This window comes from Sapajus apella, unplaced genomic scaffold (assembly GCF_009761245.1).
Source record: "Sapajus apella isolate SASKATOON/1434 unplaced genomic scaffold, GSC_monkey_1.0 scaffold169, whole genome shotgun sequence".
Lineage (NCBI taxonomy): Eukaryota > Metazoa > Chordata > Mammalia > Primates > Cebidae > Sapajus > Sapajus apella.
Window position 1 is genome coordinate 1274311 of NW_022437109.1, and position 20962 is coordinate 1295272.

Sequence of the window (20962 nt, forward strand, 5' to 3'; positions counted from 1 at the left end):
CCATTATGCTCTGAGCTTGGCCAATTGCAAATCTCTTTCAAGGTTGGACCTTGCCTAGATAACAATCAAGTGTTTAGTCTTCATTCCCATTGTCAAAGGCAGAAGAAAACTGTAGCAGGGGAGCTGTTCCTGGGAACTAGGGACAGAGCTGATGTAATTGGGCGTTGTCCAGTTTGTTATAGAAGTCATTTCAAATGATTTTCTGTGATTTGCATTTGTGACCCTGTCTGTTTCAGGGTTCTTGTGGTTCTTGCTGGGCTTTCAGTGCTGTGGGAGCCCTGGAGGCACAGCTGAAGCTGAAAACAGGAAAGCTGGTGTCTCTCAGTGCCCAGAACCTGGTGGATTGCTCTGAAAAATATGGAAACAAAGGCTGCAATGGTGGCTTCATGACAGAGGCTTTCCAGTACATCATTGATAACAAAGGCATCGACTCAGAAGCTTCCTATCCCTACAAAGCCACGGTGCGTCACAGGCAAACTTTTTGTGTTGCTACATGACCTTATGTTATCCATTGACCGATTGCAGTGGGCTTGCCACCACACCAATTGTTTGAGAAGCAGTATTATGTGTGAGATAAAACCCTGAAGAGGAATTTTTTTTTTTTAGACAGAGTCTCACTCGGTCACCCATGCTGGAGTGCAGTGGCACAGTCTCGGCTCACTGCAACCTCCGCCTCTTGGGTTCAAGTGATTCTCCTGCCTCAGCCTCCTGAGTAGCTGGGACTACAGGTCCCCGACACCACGCCCGGCTACTTTTTTGTATTTTTAGTAGAGACGAGGTTTTACTGTGTTAGCCAGGATGGTCTTCATCTTCTGACCTCATGATTTGCCCACCTTGGGACAGATGAATCCCAAAGTGCTGGGATTACAGGCGTAAGCCACCTCGCCCAGCCAGGAATTCTTAAATTCTCAGAAGTTCTCTTTCTGATGAAGTACTCTTCTTAATATATCATTAGACAAAAAGTAGCATTCATGCTTAAAAACGGATTTTAATGGCAGGGCACAGTGGTTCACACCTGTAATCCCAGCACTTTGGGAGGCCGAGGTGGGTGAATCACCTAAGGTCAAGAATTTGAGACCAGCCTGGCCAACATGGTGAAACCCCATCTCAACAAAAAATACAAAAATTAGCCGGGCGTGTTGGAGCACATCTGTGGTCCCAGCTATTTGGGAGGCTGAGGCAGGAGAATCACTTGGACTCAGGAGGCGGAGGTGCAGTGAGCCAATATCAGGTCACTGTACTCCAGCCTCAGCAACAGAGTAAGACTCAGTCTCAAAAAAAAAAAAAGAACAGATTTTAAGCAAACTATCCTTAAAATTATTTCTGTGTATTTAAGCCTTTTCTTCTGAAGCCTCCCATGCTCAACCTTATTCTCAGATCATTAACGACTTCATTCTTCCACCCATTGAGAAGCTAAATAATGCTTTCTTCTTCCTCGCAGATTTATTATACATTTTATCAAATGATATTATAAAGATTATAACAATAACCTAAGGATTATGTCATGTTACAGAAGATTTTTTAAAGATAAAGATATGGGCCGGGCGCGGTGGCTCAAGCCTGTAATCCCAGCACTTTGGGAGGCCGAGGCAGGTGGATCACGAGGTCAAGAGATCGAGACCATCCTGGTCAATACGGTGAAACCCCGTCTCTACTAAAAATACAAAAAATTAGCTGGGCATGGTGGCACATGCCTGTAATCCCAGCTACTCAGGAGGCTGAGGCAGGAGAATTGCCTGAACCCAGGAGGCGGAGGTTGCGGTGAGCCGAGGTCGTGCCATTGCACTCCAGCCTGGGTAACAAGAGCAAAACTCCGTCCCAAAAAAAAAAAAAAAAAAAAAAAAAAGATAAAAATATGACTCAAAAACCTTCTACCTTAACCACTATTATTTTGGTTTATTTCTTTCAAGTTATCTCCCTGTTAAGCACTTACAAAATGTAGTTGTCCAGGTGTGATGGTACATGCCTGTGATCTTAGCACTTTGGAAGGTCAAGCTGGAAGGCTTGCTTGAACTTAAGAGTTTGAGACCAGCCTGTTCAACATCGCGAGACCTCACCTCTACTAAAAATAAAAAAAAAATTGGCCAAGCATGGTGGTGTGCACCTTCGTAGCAGTTTCAGCTACTCAAGAAGCTGAGGTGGGAGAATCACTTGAGCCCAGGAGATGGAGGCAACAGGCAGCAGTGAGCTATGATTGTGCCACTGCACTCCAGCCTGGACAATGGAGTGAGAGCCTGTCTTAAAAAAATAAATAATATAAATAACTAAACACAAAACATAGTTGTATATACAACAAACATAAATTTGTAACTTTCCTTTTCCCACTTGAAATACACTTGTGTTTCCCATATTATATGGTCTTTATATACCATCATTTTAACCGCAGATCATCTTGTAGGCATCAAAAAGATTTTAAAGCTCTCATCTAGAGTTTATTATCTCTATGTAATATTTCCCTACAGTCTACCTCAGAGTCTGAGGGGACATTGTCCTGGCAAATTTTGCGTCTATGAAGATGTTCACAATTTGAAAAAATAGAATAGTTCTGTATTTCCCCCATTATTGGTGAAACCTGGGATTGTTAGGATTTGGAAGATTTGCAAAGAAAGGAGCCTTAGACACATGAAAAAATTAAGGAAAGAAGACATATTTCAAATCCAGGCTATGGATACTGGTGATTTATAAAGGAGTTGAAGTATACTTCTTTATCTGGTTTATACTTCTTTTTGCAGGATCAGAAATGTCAATATGACTCAAAATATCGTGCTGCCACATGTTCAAAGTACACTGAACTTCCTTATGGCAGAGAAGATGTCCTGAAAGAAGCTGTGGCCAATAAAGGCCCAGTGTGTGTTGGTGTAGATGCAAGTCATCCTTCTTTCTTCCTCTACAGAAGTGGTAAAATAAATAAATATAAAACAATAAGAATTTAAAGAAAGAAGGCCGGGTGCAGTGGCTGTAATCCCAAGACTTTGTGAGGCTGAGGTCGGGAGTTCAAGACCAGCCTGACCAACATGGAGAAATCCTGTCTCTACTAAAAATACAAAATTAGCCAGGCATGGTGGTACACATGCCTGTAATCCCAGCTACTCAGGAGGCTGAGACAGGAGAATTGCTTGAACCTGGGAAGCAGAGGTTGTAGTGAGCCAAAATCGCACCATTGCACTCCAGCCTGGGCAACAAGAGTGAAACTCCATCTCAAAAAAGAAAAAAAAAGAATTTAAAGAAAGAAAGAATATTCTTTCTTTCTTGGTGGTTAAGCGTGGTGGTTCATGCCTGTAATTCTGACGCTTTGGAAGGCTAAGGTGGGAGGATTGCTTGAGCAATCTAGGAGTTTGACACCAGCCTGGGCCACATTGGGAGACCCTTATCTCTACAAAAAATAAAACTAAAAATTAGCTGGGTATGGTGGCACACACTTGTAGTCTCTCCTACTTAGGAGGCTGAGATGGGAGGATCGCTTGAACCCAGGAGTTTGAGGTTACAGTGAGGTATGATTATACCACTGTACTCCAACCTGGGCAACAGAGTGAAGACCTGTCTCTAAAAAACAAGGAAGAAAAAAAGAAAGAAAGAAAGAAGGAAGAAAGAGAGTGGGGAAGGGAGGGAGGGAATTTTAAACCTCTTGAACCAGCATCTGCTGGCTTCAAACTTTTCTTCTGTAGCTTCCTCACCTCTCTCAGCCTTCTTACAACAGAAGAGAGTTAGGCTTCTTGTTCTGGATTAGGTTTTGGCATAAGGGCATGCTCGGCAGGTTTACTCTTTTATCTAGACCACTGAAATTTTCTCCATATCGGCAATAAGACTGTTTCATTTTCTTGTCATTTGTGTGTTCACCAGAGTGGGCATTTTTAATTTCCTTTAAGCAGTTTTCCTTTAAATTCACAGCATGGCTGACTGTTTGGTACAAGAGGCCTAGGCTAGGTTCTGGCCTGTCTTGGCTTTCAACATGCCTTTCTCAATAAGCTTAATTACTTCTAGCTTTTGATTTAAAGTGGGACATATGCAACTCTTCTTTTTACTTGAATACTTAGGAGCCATCATAGGGTTATTATTTGGCATAGTTTTAATATCATTGTGTCTCAGGGAATAGGGAGGCCTGAGGAGAGAGACAGGAGTGTAGCCAGTCTGTGGATCAGTCAGAACACACGCCACATTTGTGGGTTAAGTCTGCTATCTTATATAGGTGTGGTTTATAACTCACCCCCAAAATTATAATATTAACATCAAAGATCATTGATCACAGATGACCATAACAGATATAATAATGATGAGAAAGGTTGTGAGAATTACCAAAATATGGTACAAGGACATAACATGAGCACATGTTTTTGGAAAAATGGTACCAATAGACTTGCTGAATGTAGAATTGCCATAAACCTTCAATTTGTAAAAAATGCAGTATCTGGCTAGGTGCAGTGGCTCATGCCTGTAATCCCAGCGCTTTGGGTGGCCGAGGTAGTATCTACGAAGCACAATAAAGCAAAGCACAATAAAATGAGATATGCCTGTATACGGACAGAATTACAATAACTGATTGTTTGCAAGTTTAAAAATAGGAAGAAAACAAAAAATAAAAGAAAAAACTTAGAAAAAAGTGGTGTGCTTATCAAAGAAGGTTTCTGGGGGAACTATGATTGGAGTGATGCTAAGCTTGACAAGAATACTGAAAATATAGCATTGATGGCAAATAATGATGAGCCCTAGTTTACACATGAGTGTGTACGTCCTTAACTTTTTTTATTAACCTTGCTATGTATCCAAAGAAGGCTAATAAAAAGTAATACCGTTTTTAAATGTCCTTTATTATCCTATAGCATTCACTTTTTTCCCACCCATATTTGATTCTCAGGTGTCTACTATGACCCAGCCTGTACTCAGAAAGTGAATCATGGTGTACTTGTGATTGGCTATGGTGACCTTAATGGGAAAGAATACTGGCTTGTGAAAAACAGGTAATATATTTATACTTTATATTTAATTGGAATCCGGAATTTGAGGGAGTTTCAGTAAACACTTTCTTATGATTTCGATGATGATGATGATCACGATATTGACAATGATGAACTTTATAGCTTCTCACAAAGTGACATTCTAAATTATTCAGTGCCCCCATCTTTTCACCTACTACTCTGCCTTCATCACTTTGTTTTCATGGTTTATTTTCTGTAGCACTTCTCTGATTATTCCTTCCCAGCCTCTCTTATGAACCTGTTCCTCTGTTTAGCCCCAAAATGCTGGTATTTTCCCAGGGCTCTATCCTCTGCCCCTTCCTCTTCCTATTCTACTTTTTCTAGGGTGCCACAATTCCACTCTTAGGACTCTAGCTATAACCTATATATTCCAGTGGCTTTGGAATCTCTAGCTCTAGCTCTGACATCTTCCCAGAACTTCAGACTTACGTGGACACATTCACTTACACATATCTTAGCCTCTCCAAACTCAATACGTCCAAATAATTCAGGACTCTCTCCCCCATATTGTTCCTCCTTCGGAATTTCCCATATCAGTAAGGGGCCACACAGCATAGTCAGCCGGTAAGATATGATGGATTCATCTGAGATCTCCCCAAGTCCAACCAAGCAACCAATTAGTCAAACCATTCTACCTCATCTGTGTCCTTGATCCTGTCCCTTCTCTGTTTCTTCTCTTGCGGCTCTTGTTCAGACATCTCTGGTGTGGACTATTCTGGTGTGGATCATTGCTGTGCCCTTCTAACTGGTCTCCTTTACTCTCTCTTTTCTTCCCCTTTACCCTCAAATCCCTCTTTCATACTGCTGCCGAACTGATTTGTCTAAAATGTGAATAAGTCTGGGCTTATAACTCTTCTACTGAGTCTCATTTGGTATAAAGTTAATGCTCCCTGACAGAGGACATGTCCTGTAGCTGTGCTCCCTTGCCAGCCTCACCTCCTGGTCTTTGTTGGCTCCTGCTTTTCACTCTGGTTATGTTGTGCTACCCACAGTTGCAGTTCCCATACATTCCACTTTATCTGTAATGCCTTCCTTCATATCTGGGTTCCCTCTGCCTGGAACATCCTGTCTTCTCTTTTGGTTTACGTCTCCCTTTCTTCAGAAGCAGCTCAGGCATTATCTATTCCAGAAAGGCTTGCCTGAATCCTTGGGCTGAGCAAAATGTCTTTTTTCTATGCTGCCAAAATGTCCTGTGCATGCTGGATCACAGCATTTTAGGTATCATATTTAAATTGCATATTTACCTGTCTGTCACTCCAATGTTCTGTACATGCCTTTGGGGAGATATTACGTCTTGTCTTCACATCCACAGTGCAGACTGAGTGGGTGGCACCTAAAGGCTTCTCAATACATGCATTTAACTGACATCTATATCACTCATAAACAAAAGGAACATAACTTCTAGAGGTAAAAGACAGAGGATACATGAAGATTGAGTCTTTGGGGCACACCTGGAGTTTCTCTTTGTGCTAGTTTGCTATGACTGCCATAACACAAAGTGCCATGTGCTGAGCAGCTTAAATAACAGAAATTTATGTCTCCCAGTTCTGGAGGCTGGCAGTGTAAGATCAAGGTGTTGGCAAGGTTACTTCCTTCTCACATTGTGAGGAAGAAAATGTTCGTGGACACAGGAAGAAAAAACACTATATGATCTTACACATGGGATCTAAAAAAGTCAAACTTACAGAAACAGACAGTAGAATGATAGTTGCCAGTGACTGGAGGCTGGGGAGATGAGGAAATGTTGATCAAAGAGTGTAAACTTTCAGGTAGAAGATAAACAAATTCTGGGAATCAAAGGTACAGCGTGGGTGGAGATGGATGCATTATTTCCTTTGATTATGGCAATTATTGCACAATGTGCCTATACTTCAAATCATCACACTGTACACTTTCAGTGTATACAATTTGTGTCAATCAAATATGTTCTTTTAATTTAAAACATATAGGTTTGATGGCTCTCCCCTAGCTTCTGAAAGTTTGCTGGTGATCTTTGACTTTCCTCGGTGTTTAAGAACCATCACCCTGACCTCTGCCTTCATTTTCACATGACATTCTCCCTGTATGCGTTTCTGTCTCTATTTATAATTTTACTGTCTTCCCACTTTTTGAGACAGAATCTCACTCTGTCACTTAGGCTGGAGTGCAGTGGGGTGATCAGTGTTCACTGCAGCCTCAAACTCCTGGGCTCAAGCAATCCTCCCACATTAGCCACCGAAGTAGCTGGGACTACAGGCATGCACCACCACACCCGGCTAATTTTTTTGTATCTGTAGATACAGGATTTTGCTGTTTCCCAGGCTGGTCTCAAACCCCTGGGCTCAAGTGATCCTCCTGATTTGGTTTCCCAAAGCACTGGGATTATAGGTGTGAGCCACCGTACCTGGCCAGTTTTTCCTTTTCATGGGCATCAGCCATGTTGGTTAGGACCCACGCTAATGACCGTATTTTAATTTAGTTAATTATGTCTACATCACCACTATCTTTAAATAAGATCATATTCTGAGGTACTGGAGGTTAGGATTCCAACATGAATTTTGGGGGGATACAATGCAACCCATAACACCCCTCACATCTTCTCAATACTTCTACTGTTACCATTATACCTCAAGCCACCATCCATCTATCTCCTGGTCTGTTGCAGTAATCTCATAACAGGTAGCTGCTTCCCTCTCGTTTGCTTACAATCAATCCTCTACACAGTAGCCAAAATTATCTTTTAAAGCATAAAGTAGATTGTGTTACCCTCCTACCCCAAACCCTCTAATGGCCTTCCTTCCCACTTAAAACCCATGACCTGTAAAGCATGACATTATCTGGCCTTAGCCTGCCTCTCCAACCACCTCTCCAACTACTCTCCCCTCTCTGCCAACTCCTGGCACACTAGCCTTTTTGCTGTTTCTCAGACACACCACGCTTATTCCCAGCTCTTTATCTAGGTCTTTGCTTCACTTGCATGTTTGTTTGTGAGGCTAAGCTTTTCCCAGCCCGACCATTCCACCTAAAATTGAGCCCTGTCTCTAACACTTTGTATCCTTTATCCTGCTTTATTTTTCTTTATTGTATATATCATATTATATCAAGTATTTCTTTGTTTATTGTATGTTTCCCTCTAGAACCTAGGCTTTAGAAAGACTTTGTCTCTGTAATCCTAATGCCTAGGAAAGTGTCTGGCACAGCCTAAGAAACCCTGGACTTCAGCCTATTACAAAGGAAACCGGCATCGATTTTAGAAGTCTAATAAGTTAGTAGCCTTATGATATACAAGGAGAAGGTAGGATGACCAACTTTTCCACTTTGCTAAGGGCTATGTGATGAGGCTTTCTGGGACATAGGACTTTCTTTTTAAAACCAGGACAGTCCCAGGCAAACTGGGACTGGTGGTCACCCTAGAAGAAGGCCATATATATATATATATATATATATATGTTTTAAAGTAGACGGACTCTACTTGAGTTCAATCAGATGGACTCATACCTGGATAATGATAAAAATAGCTACTTTCACTTAGTAAGCATTGGCTATGTACCAAATATTGTGCAAGTACTTTAAATACATTTTCTCATTTAATTTTTAAAGTAATCCTATGAGAGACATTTAGTTAACAAACTTACCCAAATTTGAACAGTTTGAGTGAAAGAGTTATAAAATCAATAAAAATATACAACTTGGTAAGTACTGAAATTAACATTTGGAACAGACCTTGTATAGTTCTGAAGGCAAGAATTTGTCCTCACATATTTTATTTAGCTTAAGATTTTTTATCAGTTTCATGGTTTAAGTGAAGTTAGCAGGATTCAGTCAAAAAGAGGTCTGAGATCTTATGCAAAATTGGGGGCAGCTGATCTTGATCTGTAAAACTGAGAAAAGTAAGTTGTTCAGATGTTGAATGGGGTCTCGGATTCCTTGGTCTCACTGACTGAATTCATACTGCTAGTAACTAGACCCTCAATTCAATTTTCATACTAGAACTCAGGTCCAAACTCATTTCATCTAAAATTATTTATTTTATCTATTATTTAAGGCAGTGACCATAGTAAGATGTAAATTACATGACATCCTGGACGTTCTGATCTGAATTTCATTCCCCATATGACTTCACTCACAGAGATTACTACAGGGATAGACAGTATAAAAGTTAGAGTGGGCTTTGGAATAAAATAATCTTAGATTTGAACTCTGTCTTCACAGTTTACCATCTATGTGACATTTGGCAAGCTACTTTACCACTCTGACCTTCTGTTTTTTTCTTTAGAAAAGAAAATAATACTAACCTCACAGAATGATGATTAAATTAGATAATTTATGTGAATCTGTTTGGCACAGAGTAAGTGCTAAATAAATGGTAGCTATTAATAATAGCCTGGCCACACAATTATTATGGCTTTTGTTATCAAACTAGGTATTAAAAGAACATTGCTACAGCCTGGGCAACATAGTGAGACCTCTTCTCTACTAAAAATAAAATATTAGCTGAGCATGGTAGTATGCACCTGTGGTCCTAGCTACTTGGAAGGCTGAGGCAGGAGGATTGCTTAAGCTCAGGAGGTCGTAGCTGCAGCCACACTCCAGCCTGGGCAACACAGTGGGACTCTGTCAAAAAAAAAAGAAAACAGTGCAGCCATTGATTTATTAGAAGGGATGATGGAGTTTGAATTTTATTGTAAAGGTATGGAGAGCCATTGAATATTTCTAAGCAGTGGAGTGGCAACTAAGTGAAAGGAAGCAGAGAAAGGAGCTCATGAAAATGTTTGAGAAGGAGTGACCAGAGACAGATGAGAAAATCAGAACATAGTAGTGTCTTAAAGCCAACAGACCAGTGAGGTGGGAGTAGACAACTGTGTTAAATGATACAGAGAGATAAAAATAGGACCTGCGAATTGTCCAATGAGGGCTGATATATAGAATATGAAAGGCCTCTTAAAGCACAGTCCTTTTAAATGGTATCATTTGTCTGCCAGCAATAAACCAGCATTTCTTAGGTTCTCCACTGCATGCAAAAACACAGCCTTTGAGTCCCTGAGCCAAAATTTGTAACAGCTCCCCTTTGCCTATGTAATTGAAGTACATGTTCCTCCACCTGCAGTTCTAAGCTGTTCACAGGATGGCCCCAAACCAGCTTTCTGTCCTCTTTTTCCACTATTACACTAAAGATATCCGGTTTTCCTTTCAACCACATTTCTTACACTCCAGGCACACTAGGCATTTTCTCAATTTCATGCTTTTATTTGTATCCTAGAGCACTTAATGAATTCTGCCTTGTATAATATTTACATATCTACCACTATAAAACCTCAGAATCATAAAGAGCTTCAGAAATCATTCCTCTTAAAAGGATTTTGTCAGTTTTTTCATCAGTCTTGGTAAAATATGAAAAATAAAAATATTTTGGTGACTTTTTCATAAATCTGAATTTACTCAAAAGACTATCCTTAAAATAGAGATTATATCTTTGGATTTTTTGCTTTCTGTTAAAATGTCTTTTCTTTTACAACACGATGGTGATAGTAAGTAGTATGATTTTTCTTTATTTTCTTTTTTTGAGACAGAGTCTCACTCTGTTGCCCAGGCTGAAATGCAGAGGCACAATGTCAGTTTAATGCAACTCCACCTCGCCTCCTGGGTTCAAGCAATTCTCCTGCCTCAGTCTCTCAAGTAGCTGGGACTCAGGTACATGCTACTACGCCCTGATAATTTTTTATTTTTAGTAGAGACGGGGTTTCACCATGTTGGCCAGGCTGGTCTCGAACTCCTGACCTCAAATGATCCACCCGTCTCGGCCTCCCAAAGTGCTGGGATTACAGGCATGAGCCACCGTGCCCAGCCAATAGTATGGTTTTTAAATTGATAACTATGTATCAATCTGTAAAAACTTTCTGAACTCCTCTAAGTCCATGAAATCAAAAAGTGAAACACTGATCACCTCGAACCCTAATCTGACCCATGAATTCCATCTGCAGCATCTCTACCAAGTAGATTCCACTTGCTTGAACCCTTCCAGTGCCAGGTAGAAATATTTCTTTTCTTTTCTTTTTCTTTCTTTTGTTTTTGAGACAGGGTCGGGCTGGAGTGTCAGGAATGCAGTGGTGCAATCATAGTTCACTGTAATCTCGAATCCCTGGACTCAAGTGACCCTCCCCACTTCAGCCTGCAGAGTAGCTAAGGAATAGAGCCACTATGCCTGGCTAATTAAAAAAAAAAATTTTGGGGCTAGGCATGGTGGCTTATGCCTGTAATCCCAACACTCTGGGAGGCTGAGGAGGGTGGATCACCTGAAGTTAGGAGTTCAAGACCAGCCTGACCAATATGGCGAAACCCCGTCTCTACCAAAAATATAAAAATTAGCTGGGCATGGTGGTACACACCTGTAATCCCAGGTACTCAGGAGGCTGAGGCAGGAGAATTGCTCTAACCCAGGAGACAGAGGTTGCAGTGAGCCAAGATTGTGCCACTGCACTTCAGCCTGGGAAACAGTGAGACTCCGTCTCAAAAAAACATTTTTTTTGGTAGAGACAGGGTCTTGCTATATTGCCCAGGCTGGTTTCAAACTCTTGGCCTCAAACAATCCTCCCACTTCAGCTTTTCAAAGCACTTGGATTACAAGTGTGAGCCACCATGCCTGGCTCATTTTTCAATAGCTTTAATTATGAGAAAGTCTTATCTCAGCTCCACTTCTAGATCAAAAAGCTCTTTCAGAGCTGCATTTTTATTGTTTACTTTAGAATTCCCTGCTGTGTACCTTTTTCATAGTAGTCACTCAAAAATATTCCTTAATTGACATTCTCTAGAGGAATTTAAGTTTGATAGAAAATAATTACCCGTGATACTAGTATCAAAAAATTTAGAGATAAAGTCTTATAAAGGATACTAATACTCTTTCCTTAGAGAAGGCATATTTTTTAAGTAGGAGGATTAAAGAACTGGGGTGGATCTTACTATAGTTTTCCTTAGGTATTAAGTCTATTCATCAATATAGCACTAAAGCTTTCCAAACCCATATTTAAATTTGCCTGAAATCCCTAGAGAAATTATTATATTATTTCATTCTAATTTTGTTTTATAGCCTTTCATATGTAACCACTTATAGAGGAAAAACAATAAGATAAAAAGTTGATAATATAAAAAAAAAGTTGATAATATTATTTGATTGTATGCATTTGTAATTTTGTATTATTTCTTTTTCTAAAGCTGGGGCAGCAACTTCGGTGAACAAGGATATATTCGGATGGCAAGAAATAGAGGAAATCATTGTGGGATTGCTAATTATCCCTCTTACCCAGAAATCTAGAGGATCTCTTCGTTTTATAACAAATCAAGAAATGTGAAGCACTTTCTCTTAATTTTTCCTGCTGTATCCAGAAGAAATAATTGTGTCATGATTAATGTATATTTACTGTACTATTTAGAAAATATAGTTTGAGGCTGGGCGTGGTGGTTCACGCCTGTAATCCCAGCACTTTAGGAGGCCAAGGCAGGCAGATCACCTTGAGGCCAGGAGTTCAAGATCAGCCTGGCTAACATGGTGAAACCCCCTCACTACTAAAACTACAAAAAACTAGCTGGGCATGGTGGTGCATGCCTGTAATCCCAGCTACTCAGGAGATTGAGGCAGGAGAATCCTTGAACCCAAAAGGTTGAGGCTGCAGTGAGCTGAGATCACGCCACTGCACTCCAGCTTGGGTGACAGAGTGGAGACTGTCTCAAAAAACAAAAAAAAAAAGAAAATATAATTTGATTTTTCCTTTTTTTAACTTTGCAAATCTCAGGAAAAAGTTTGCTAAGTAAATTAGTAATGTACTGTAGATAAAACTGTATAAAAATTGTTCAACCTAAAACAATCTGTCATTTCTCATTGTTTTATTGTATACTGTTTGTCTTTTTAAGACCCTTAACAGCCTTTTGTAACTTGATGGCTTAAAAGTACTTAATAAATCTGCCATTTCATATGTCTATCATTGCCACATACCATTCTTATTCCTAGGCAACTATTGATACTCTACCCTGAAAATATTAATTGTGGTATTCTGGTGATGGGCTTTAGCAACTTTGATGGAAGAAAATATTAGGCTAAATAAAAGTAAAATTTAAAAAAGAGAAACAAAAAGAAAGAAAATATTAGGCTATAAATGTCCTAAGGGCTCAGATTGTATCTTTGCACATGAAAGGATTTAACACGTCGGGTGTGGTGGCTCACGCCTGTAATCTCAACACTTTGGGAGGCTGAGGTAGGAGGATCGCCTTGAGCTCAGGAGTTCAAGACCAGCCTGGGCAACATAGTGAGGACCTGTCTCCACAAAAATTAAAAGGAAACTAGCTAGGAGTGGCAGTGTGTGCCTATGGTCCCCGCTAAGCAGATGTCTAAGACAGAAGGATCATGTGAGCCCAGGACGTCAAGACTGCAGTGAGCTGTGATTGTGCCACTGCACTCCAGCCTGGGTGACAGAGCGAGACCCTGTCTTAAAAAAAAGAGGATTCAGTAAACGTTTTTAAATTAAATCACGTTAAAGAAAACAAATGCATAAAACACAAGCACTTTGGAAGAATTGTTTTAATGATCAACAATTTAATATACTAGTCCAAATTATTTTGACCTAGCCATAACAATTTGACCAAGGCCTTTTCTTGGCAAATAACTGAGCCAGCTGGAGTACAACAGCCGTTACCCCACTGCTTACACTTTTGTCTGATCCAGACGGATCTTCCTCACAGATGCTCTAGAGAAGTAGACGCATCTCTCAAGTTCATGTCATGGGCATGAACAATGTGTGGGGTAATGTCATTAATGTATCCTAAACTGACCTAAACTAATTTCACTAAGTCTGGCTCCTTCTCCATAAAGCACATTTTAAGGAAGAAGATTTGCTAAATATAAAAACATAATACCATAATACATGGCTATCATAAAAAGTGTAGAGAATATTGTAGATATTATAGTTAAAAAGGATTTAGTTGATTAGTTTTCATTTTTGTGGGGTTTTTTTTTTTTTTTTTTCTTTTTTTGAGACAGCATCTCCCTCTGTCGCCCAGGCTGGAGTGCAATGGTGCCATCTCAACTCACTGCAACCTCTGCCTACCCAGTTCAAAAGATTCTCTTGCCTCAGCCTCCCAAGCAACTGGGATTACAGGTGCATACCACCACGCCCAGCTAATTTTTACATTTTTAGTAGAGACAGGGTTTTGCCACGTTGGCCGGGCTGGTCTTGAACTCCTGACCTCAGGTGATCCACCCACCTCGGCCTCCCAAAGTGCTAGGCATGAGCCACTTCACCTAGCCTACTTTTCAGTTTTTAACATATTTTTTGTTTTTATCCACAAGTATTTGAAAGTAGAACAAAAACATGGGTTCTTAGTCTTTAGCAATCTGATAAAGCCTATGAATGCCTTCTCAGAATCATGTTTGTAAATGCATAAAACATATAGGATTACAAAGGAAGCCAATTATATTGAAATACAGTTATTAAAATGTTAAATATAAGTTTGTTATATGCTAATATAAATGCATTAAATAAGAGTTAATAGCTATCCTAAATTTGATGTAGTGATGAGCATAACGAAAATAGATGCAAAAAAGTAGTGTGATATGAAAATATCTGGGTTTTCTTTTGATGGTGAAGTATTGCTAATATTACTGTGCTTTATGAACTATGTTCAGAATTGAAGAAAATCCTAACTTTCAGTTAGAGGTTAGTGACAAGGTTCAGGACGCCCTACACAAAATACAGCACCTTGACATATTGAATATTTTAAGCTGGAGGCATTTGAGGAAACTGCAGAAGCAGGAAAGTGACTCTGACCTTCTCCCCAGGAGCAGCCACAAAACCTAGGAAGGATTTCCTGATCTTCCCCTGAAGTAAATCGTAAGACCCTCGTGTAAGAGGTGGTCTCCCCGCACCCAGAGAAAAGGAGCATCTTTACCTTCAAAAGCACAGGGACACAAAGAGGAATCTAAACAAAAAGACCTGCTAAGTTTCCCCCAGTGTGTTACATTTAACTTCTCCACACTTTGCCCTATGACATTTCTCTATCACTGGCTGCTCTTCATCAAACCTACTATTAAAAAAATTCAAGTTTAACTGTTTCTTTGGGACTTTATTTCCTTATGGAGGCTCTTGTGTCATGTAAAAGTTATATTAAATAAATGTGTATGCTTTTCTCTTGCTAATCTCTCTTTTGTAATAGGAATCTCAGCCCTAAACCTAGGATGGGTAGAAAGAAAGATATGTTCGGCCGGGCGCGGTAGCTCAAGCCTGTAATCCCAGCACTTTGGGAGGCCGAGGCAGGTGGATCACGAGGTGAAAAGATCGAGACCATCCTGGTCAACGCGGTGAAACCCCGTCTCTACTAAAACTACAAAAAATTAGCTGGGCATGGTGGCGCATGCCTGTAATCCCAGCTACTCAGGAGGCTGAGGCAGGAGAATTGCCTGAACCCAGGAGGCGGAGGTTGCGGTGAGCCGAGATTGCGCCATTGCACTCCAGCCTGGGTAACAAGAGCGAAACTCTGTCTCAAAAAAAAAAAAAAAAAAAAAAAAAAAAGAAAGAAAGATATGTTCTCCCCTACATTAGTAAAAATAAAAATGAAATTTTTTACTCATACAAATTCACAAATTCCCTGAATTCTATCCAAGGAATCTTTAAGTGTTGTGGCTCTTAAGTAAGAATGCCTGAACTAAACAAGTAGAATAATGAAATATTTAATAAAAATCTTTATTGGTTGCCCAATATAAAGGGAAATTTTTAGCAATAAGTAGTTTCAAACATCTAGAGATAAATTATCTAAAAATACGTTTAAAACAACAACAAAAAAGAATTTATTCTGGAATGATTTCTAGACAGTAGTATGCTAGATGATTTGAAGAAAAAAAAATTTTTAATCCAGTTGCAGAGGCTCACACCTGTAATCCCAGCACTTTGTGAGGCTGAGGTGGGAGAATCGCTTGAGCCAGAAGTTCAAGAGGCTGGTGTTGAACTCCTGGGCTCAAGTGATCCTCCTTCCTCTCATTATCAGCACATAAAAAGATCCCCCATCTCTACAAAAAATTTAAAAATTAGCCAGGTGTGGTGGTGTGTGCCTATAGTTCCAGCTACTAGGGGAAAGGCCAAGATGGGAGTATCATTTGAGCCCAGGAGATTGAGGCTGAAGTGAGCTGTGATAATGCCCCTGCACTCCAGCCTGGGTGACAGAGTAAGACCTTGTTTCAAAACAAATAAATTGGTAAATAATAAACAAAATTTTTAAATGCAATAATCCAGGCTGGTGTGATGGCTCACTCCTGTAATTGCAGCAATTTGGGAAGCTGAGGTGAGTCGATCACTGAGGTCAGGAGTTGGAGACCATCCTGGCCAACATGGTAAAACCCCATCTCTACTAAAAATACAAAAATTAGCTGGGTATAGTGGCAGGCGCCTGTAATCCTAGCTACTCAGGAGGCTAAGGCAGGAGAACTGCTTGAACCTGAGAGGCAGAGGTTGTGGTGAGCCAAGATCATGCCATTGCACTCCATCCTGGGCAACAAGAGGGAAACTGCGTCTCAAAAAAAAAAAAAAAAAAAAACAGAGACAATCTAAAAGTTATTATAGTAGTCTACATGTGTAGTGTTAAAACCCTAAACTAACTAAATATATCATTTTCTGAAAACAGCAAAGAAATAAAAAATAAAGTAAATCTGGGAGTCATCACAGACTAAAAGTTGACAAAACTTTAAACTGCGTAATAAAGGGAAAGAAACAGTGCTCACTTCAGCAGCACATAGAAGATTAGCAAAAAAAAATTGATAAATTATATTTGAAAAAAGAAGATTTAAGTATTCCAGAACTAGGAGTCCATGAGACAATGCCATTAATACATTTAAAATAAATATGACAGATACTTAGTATTTCCTTTTCCTTTCTTATCTTTTTTTTTTTTTTTTTTTTTTTAAAGCAAGGTCTCACTCTGTCACCCAGGCTGGAGTTCAGTGGTGCAATCACTGCTCAGTATAGTCTTGAATTCCCAGGCTTAAGCTATTTTTTCACCTCACATATCTCCCCCGATCCCTCCAGTAGCAGGGACTAGAGGTGCAAGCCACCAGGCCTGGCTTATTTTGTGTGTGTGTGTAGAGATTGGAGTCTCATTATGTTGCCCAGGCTGGTCTCCAACTCCTGGCCTGAAGTGATCCTCCCACTTTGGCCTCCCAATGTACTGAAATTACAGGCATAAGACTTACAATTTCTTTCAATCAAATTATTCTTTTCTTACTCTTCTCTTCTAGATGAGAATCTTGATAATGCTTCAAGTATGCATACTCTAAGTTACCAAAAAGACTATAAATCGGAACATGTAATAAAGGGGGCCAGATATGGTGGCTCACGCCTGTAATCCCAGCACTTTGGGAGGCCAAGGAGGGCATCACCTGAGGTCAGGAGTTTGAGACCAGTCTGGCCAACATGGTGAAACCCCATCTCTACTAAAAATACAAAACTTAGCCAGGCAAGGTGGTAGACACCTGAAATCCCAGCTACTTGGGAGGCTGAGGCAGGAGAATTGCTTGAACCTGGGAGGCAGAGGTTGCAGTGAGCCGAGATCGCACCACTGCACTCCAGCCTGGGCGATGGAGAGAGACTCTGTCTCAAAAGAAAAAAAAAAAAAGAGGCTGGGCACAGTGGCTCACACCTGTAATCCCAGAACTTTGGGAGGCCGAGGCGGGCGGATCACAAGGTCAAGAGATCAAGACCATCCTGGCCAACATGGTGAAACCCCATCTCTACTAAAATACAAAATTAGCTGGGCATAGTGGTACGTGCCTGTAGTCACAGCTGCTCAGGAGGCTGAGGCAGGAGAATTGCTTGAACTCGGGAGGCGGAGGTTGCAGTGAGCCCAGAACGCACCACTGCACTTCAGCCTGGAGCCTGGCGACAGAACAAGACTCTGTCTCAAAAAAAAAAAAAAAAGAAAGAAAAGAAAAGAAAATAGGCCTGGCATAGTAGTTCATGCCTGTAATTGAAACACTTCGGGAGGCTGAGGTAGGAAGATCACTTGCAGCTAGTACTTCAAGACCAGCCTGTGCAACATAGCAAGACCCTGACTCTACAATAAAATTTAAAAATTAGCTGAATGTGGTGGCACACACCTGTAGTCCCAGCTGTTACAGAGGCTTAGGCAAGAGGATTGCTTGAGCCCAGGCGTATGAGGCTGCAGTGAAATATGATTGCACCACTGCACTCCAGCCTGGGAGACTGAAAGAGACCCTGCCTCTAAAGAAAAAAAAGTGGCTGGACACTGTGGCTCATGCCTATAATCCTAGCACTTTAGGAGTCCAGGGTGGGCAAATCACCTGAGGTCAGGAGTTCAACACCAGTCTGGTCAACATGGTAAAACCCTGTCTCTACTAAAAATTAAAAAATTAGTTGGGTGTGGTGGTATATACCTGTAATCCCAGCTAATAGGGAGGCTGAGGCAGGAGAACTGCTTAAACCTGAGAGGTGGAATGAACAAAGATTGTGCCACTGCACTCCAGTTTGGATGACAGAGTGAGACTCCGTCTCAAAAAAAAAAAAAGGTGACTTAACTATAATTCAAAATAATTATTAGACCAAGGTTTTCACTATTTTTAATCCTGATAACATGGTTCTAGTCTTCATTTCTCTCCTAGTTGAATGACTTTGGGCAAATCTTTTCATATCTAGGGTGGCTGTTTTCTCCTTTGTAATGAAGATATTTCAAAGTTTATGAATACAGGCTTATTTTATTGTGCTTTGCAGATATTGCATTTTTCACAAATTGCAGGTTTGTGGCAACCCAGCATCAAGCAAGTCTGTCAGCGCCATTTTCTCAACAGCATATACTAACTTCATGTGTCTGTGTCACATTTTGGTAATTTCTTGCACTATTTTAAACTTTTTCATTATCATTATCTGCTATGGTGATCTATGATCAGTGATCTTTAACGTGACTATGTTAATTGTCATGGGATGCCAAAAACCGCACCCATGTAAGACGGTGAACTTAATCAACAAATGTTGTGTGTGTACTAACTCCACTGACTGGCTGTGTCCCCATCTCTCTCCCTCTCCTTGGGCCTCCCTATTTCCTATGACACCACAATATTGAAATTAGGTCAATTTATAACCTGGAATGTTGTCTGTGCGTTCAAGTGAAAGAAAGAGTTGCATGCGTCTAACTTGAAAGCTAGAAATGATTAAGCTTAGTGAGGAAGGCATGTTAAAAGCCAAATAAACTGAATGGGCCTCTTGCGCCAAATAGTTGGCCAAATTGCGAATGTAAAGGGAAAGTTCTTGGAGGAAATTAAAAGTTCTACTCTAGAGAACACATGAATGATAAGAAGGTGAAACAGTCTTTTTTTTTTTGAGACAGAGACCCTCTCTGTCACCCAGGCTGGGGTGCAATGGCACGATCTCAGTTCACTGCAACCTCCGTCTCCTGAGTTGAAGTGATTCTCCTGCCTCTGCCTCCATAATAGCCGGGATTACAGGCACATGCCACCATGCCTGGCTAGTTTTTGTATTTTTAGTAGAGATGGGTTTCACCATATTGGCCAGGCTGGTCTTGAACTCTTGACCTTGTGATCTGTATAGGCGTGAGCCACCAAGCCTGGCCAAATTGCTTCTTATGGATAATTGAAGAAAGTGGTTTATTAAGATGGAATCTACTCCTGGTGAAGATGTTGTGAACAAGATTGAAATGGCAACAAAGGATTTAAAATGTTACATAAACTTAGTTGACAGAGTAGCAGCAGTGTTTGAGAGGATTGACTCCAATTCTGAAAGAAATTCTACTATGGGTAAAATGCTATCAAACAGCATCCCATGCTGCAGAGAAATCTTTTGTAAAAGGAAGAGTCAGTCGATGTGATGAATGTCATTGTTGTTCTAATTTAGGAAATTGCCACAGACACCCCAACATGCAGCAAACACCTCCCTGATCAGTCAGCAGCCATTAACATCAAGGCAAGACCCTCTACCAGTAAAAAGATTATTATTCAGATGATCATTAGCACTTTTTAGCAATAAAGGATTTTTAAATGAAAGTATGTGCATTGTGTTTCTAGATATTATGCTCCTGCACACTTAACAGACTACAATAAGCATAAGATATGTACAATAAATATATTAAGATATTAATAGTGTAACCATAACTTTTTTTTTTTTTGAGAGAAAAGTCTCACTCCGTTGCCCAGTCTGAGTGCAGTGGTTCAAACAGGGTTCACTGCAACTGCAAACTCCTGGGCTCAACGGATCCTCCTGCCTAAGCCTCCTTAGTAGCTGGGACTACAGGTGTGTGCCACCACCTCTGCCTAATTTTTTTATTATTTGTACAGACGGGGTCTCCCTTTGTTGCCCAGGCTGATCCCCAATTTCTGGCCTCAAGCAATAGTCCTGCCTCAGTCTCCCAAAGTGCTGGGATTACAGGCATGAGCCAACACACTCAGCCAACATAACTTTTATACACACTGGAAAAGTTAAAAATTGTGTGATTTGCTTTATTGTGTTATTTGCTTTATTGCATGGTCTGGAACTGAACTTGCAATGTCTCCAAGGCATGTCTGTATGTTTACACTGGTAAGAAATGTCTTTGGACATATAATAATCTGTAAACTCAGAAGCTTGTACTACTAATCTCCGACTATTAATACCTACCCACTCTGATTTTATTTTATTTTTAAATGAGACAAGTTACATTCAAAGCTATCCATTGTCCCCAATGACATAACACAGTGGAAATGGTTAAAAAGACTGCTAGAGCAACTGGTTTCCTGAAGACACAGGAGACTGGAAGGTGGGAATGCAATTTGTGGTAGTTCCAATAAGAAAATCAAAAGTTGGCCAGGTGTGGTGGCTCAGGCCTACAATCCCAGCACTTTGGGAGGCAGAGGTAGGCAGATCATCTGAGGTCAGGAGTTCGAGACCAGCTTGGCCAATATGGCGAAAACTCATCTCTACTAAAAATACAAAAATTAGCCAGGCATGGTTGCCGGCACTTGTAAACCCACC

The 20962-nt window shown here is 40.5% G+C and overlaps 1 protein-coding gene across 4 annotated transcripts in view; it reads left to right on the plus strand.

Annotated features, from left to right (window-relative positions):
• The window catches only part of CTSS (cathepsin S), a 28325-nt gene extending 14419 nt beyond the window's left edge, over positions 1-13906 (plus strand). The window contains exons 5-8 of one of the 4 annotated variants that reach the window (XM_032267488.1): positions 237-461; positions 2733-2898; positions 4853-4955; positions 10060-10342. In XM_032267488.1, the coding sequence (XP_032123379.1) occupies positions 237-461; positions 2733-2898; positions 4853-4955; positions 10060-10240 (675 nt within the window). In that variant the 3' untranslated portion in view covers positions 10241-10342. Of the gene's footprint in view, positions 1-236; positions 462-2732; positions 2899-4852; positions 4956-8089; positions 9421-10059; positions 10345-12161 lie in introns of those variants that run through there. The other 3 variants (XM_032267490.1, XM_032267489.1, XM_032267491.1) reach the window with 3 other exon arrangements.
• The last annotated feature ends 7056 nt before the right edge of the window (positions 13907-20962 follow it).